At 43.0% G+C, this 1897-nt stretch overlaps 1 protein-coding gene across 1 annotated transcript; it reads left to right on the forward strand.

The window, feature by feature from the left end:
* Positions 1-766: 766 nt before the first annotated feature.
* Positions 767-1667, forward strand: LOC137332210 (transcription factor Atoh1-like). Its single transcript, XM_067995905.1, has one exon. It carries the CDS (start codon positions 767-769, stop codon positions 1643-1645), a length of 879 nt encoding a protein of 292 aa, XP_067852006.1. The 3' UTR covers positions 1646-1667.
* Positions 1668-1897: the final 230 nt, after the last annotated feature.

Below are 1897 nucleotides of genomic sequence, written 5' to 3' on the forward strand. Positions count from 1 at the left end.
TTGTTAAAATTTGTTAAAATTTAGAAGTGGCACATTTGCACTATTGCTAAAAAATGAGTATCATTTGGAAAACACCTAACGGCCAAATTACCTTTGCTATCTATCGTATTTTGAAGCTCATTCTAGTGAGTGAATTCTAAATTTCACAAGACCAATAATTTCAACACTTCGGTTAAAGCCAAAGGACCGTGTGCAAATTAATATTGAAGTGTCAGTTTGTAAGATTTTATGCAAAAACAGAAATCCAATACGGCAACCCTGTTCCTGCAAAAAAAGATATATGATGAAGTAATTTCAGATTGATTGCTAGTCTTCGGAGGTGCTAGAAATGAGCAAACTTAATCGGCTTTTATTTTCGAGTGGTAAGTAAAGGCTCGACTGAATCATAACGTCAGCGCTAGTGCTCTGAAGCATCCCTGTTAAAGGTGGAGCTGAAATGTCAGCGGAGCAAGGCGCGTGCCAGCTCTCAGGGTGGAACCCGAGCCCGGATCCGTCATTAATTATTCATCAACAGACGATTCTGCGCGTTCTGATTGGACCATCGCACGCGATCTGCGCGCGTATCACTGACCACCGAGCCGATGGTCTGCTCTGATTGGTTAATCACACGCGCCAGGCGCATGAATTGATTGGTCCCCTTGCCCCATCGCCGCCAGCGTTTGCTCTATTTATAGCTCCCACCAGGATTTAAAGGAAATCAACTTTAAAAAACCGCCTGGTGCTGAATATCAGTCCAACACCAGCTGATAGGATTGGCCTCTTCGATATGTCCCAAAATATAAAACTTCCTCCTGGAGAGTGGCTGGTGGAAGACTCGCCAGAACCGAATGAAGTGAATCAAAATTATCCAGCAAACGCAGCACGCCTCAAAAACACCGACCCACGCGTCTGGCTCTCACCTGCTTTTCAAGCAACCTGCCCATCATACCATACCTATTTTTCACCTGGAGGAGATATCACAGCATTGTATGATGAGGAAGTTGGTCACGGAGATTTGGCCAGCATAATCTCAAACGCGAAACTGCCCACAGAGACTGCAGTGAAAGATAGTGAACTTTGCAAACTCAAAGGTCAGATAAAACCTACAAGCAAACAGCTGACAGAGCCACCAAAACATCGACGACTTGCTGCAAATGCACGCGAACGAAGAAGGATGCATGGGTTAAATTATGCATTTGATGAGTTACGAAGTGTAATTCCAGCTTATGACAATGAAAAGAAATTGTCCAAGTACGAAACACTGCAAATGGCACAGATCTATATAGCAGAATTGACTGAACTCCTGCAGAATGTAAGCAAGCAGACCCTGGGTGCCGATGGGTCGTTGTCTGACTGCCCAAATGTGAAAGTAACCACCAATAAACCCTGCAATTTACATTCTTCTCCTAACATTCCCGAGAGCTCGCCAAAGTTTGCTTCCGAAGGTATTGGTGATACATCTGCAGCTGAGCGCATGATGTTACTTTCTCCTTCTAAATCAGCTATAGATGAAAGTAAAGTAACTTCTAATCGCAGTGGTGGACAATCTTCTCCTCACTCTCATCCCAGCGACTGGGAGGAGGAACAGACAGACAGTCTTCCTTACCAACGCACAGAACATTTGTCAGATCCCTCACATGTCCGGACGGTGCGGCAAGCCAATTAGGCTGAAACTTTTAAAATTAACTTTAAAACCAACTGTATTTTTCTAACCTCTTCTCAATGTAGTGTGTGCAAAATCATTTATTTTTGTAAATTTCGAACGGTGATTTTTTTTGTGTCTCATCCAATTTTGAGGATGGTTTGTTGCACTTTAAAAATACTGCAACTGAGTAGTATGAGGTGTGCATAGGAAAACTGCCATCAGTTACTCTACATAAAGTGGCAGAACAATCCGGTACATTGTCTACACATTTTA

Source organism: Heptranchias perlo, chromosome 14 (genome assembly GCF_035084215.1).
Source record: "Heptranchias perlo isolate sHepPer1 chromosome 14, sHepPer1.hap1, whole genome shotgun sequence".
NCBI lineage: Eukaryota > Metazoa > Chordata > Chondrichthyes > Hexanchiformes > Hexanchidae > Heptranchias > Heptranchias perlo.

Bases quoted from the DNA above. Each gene is read 5' to 3' on its own strand.
- LOC137332210 (XM_067995905.1), top strand. From the start codon at position 767: ATGTCCCAAAATATAAAACTTCCTCCTGGAGAGTGGCTGGTGGAAGAC.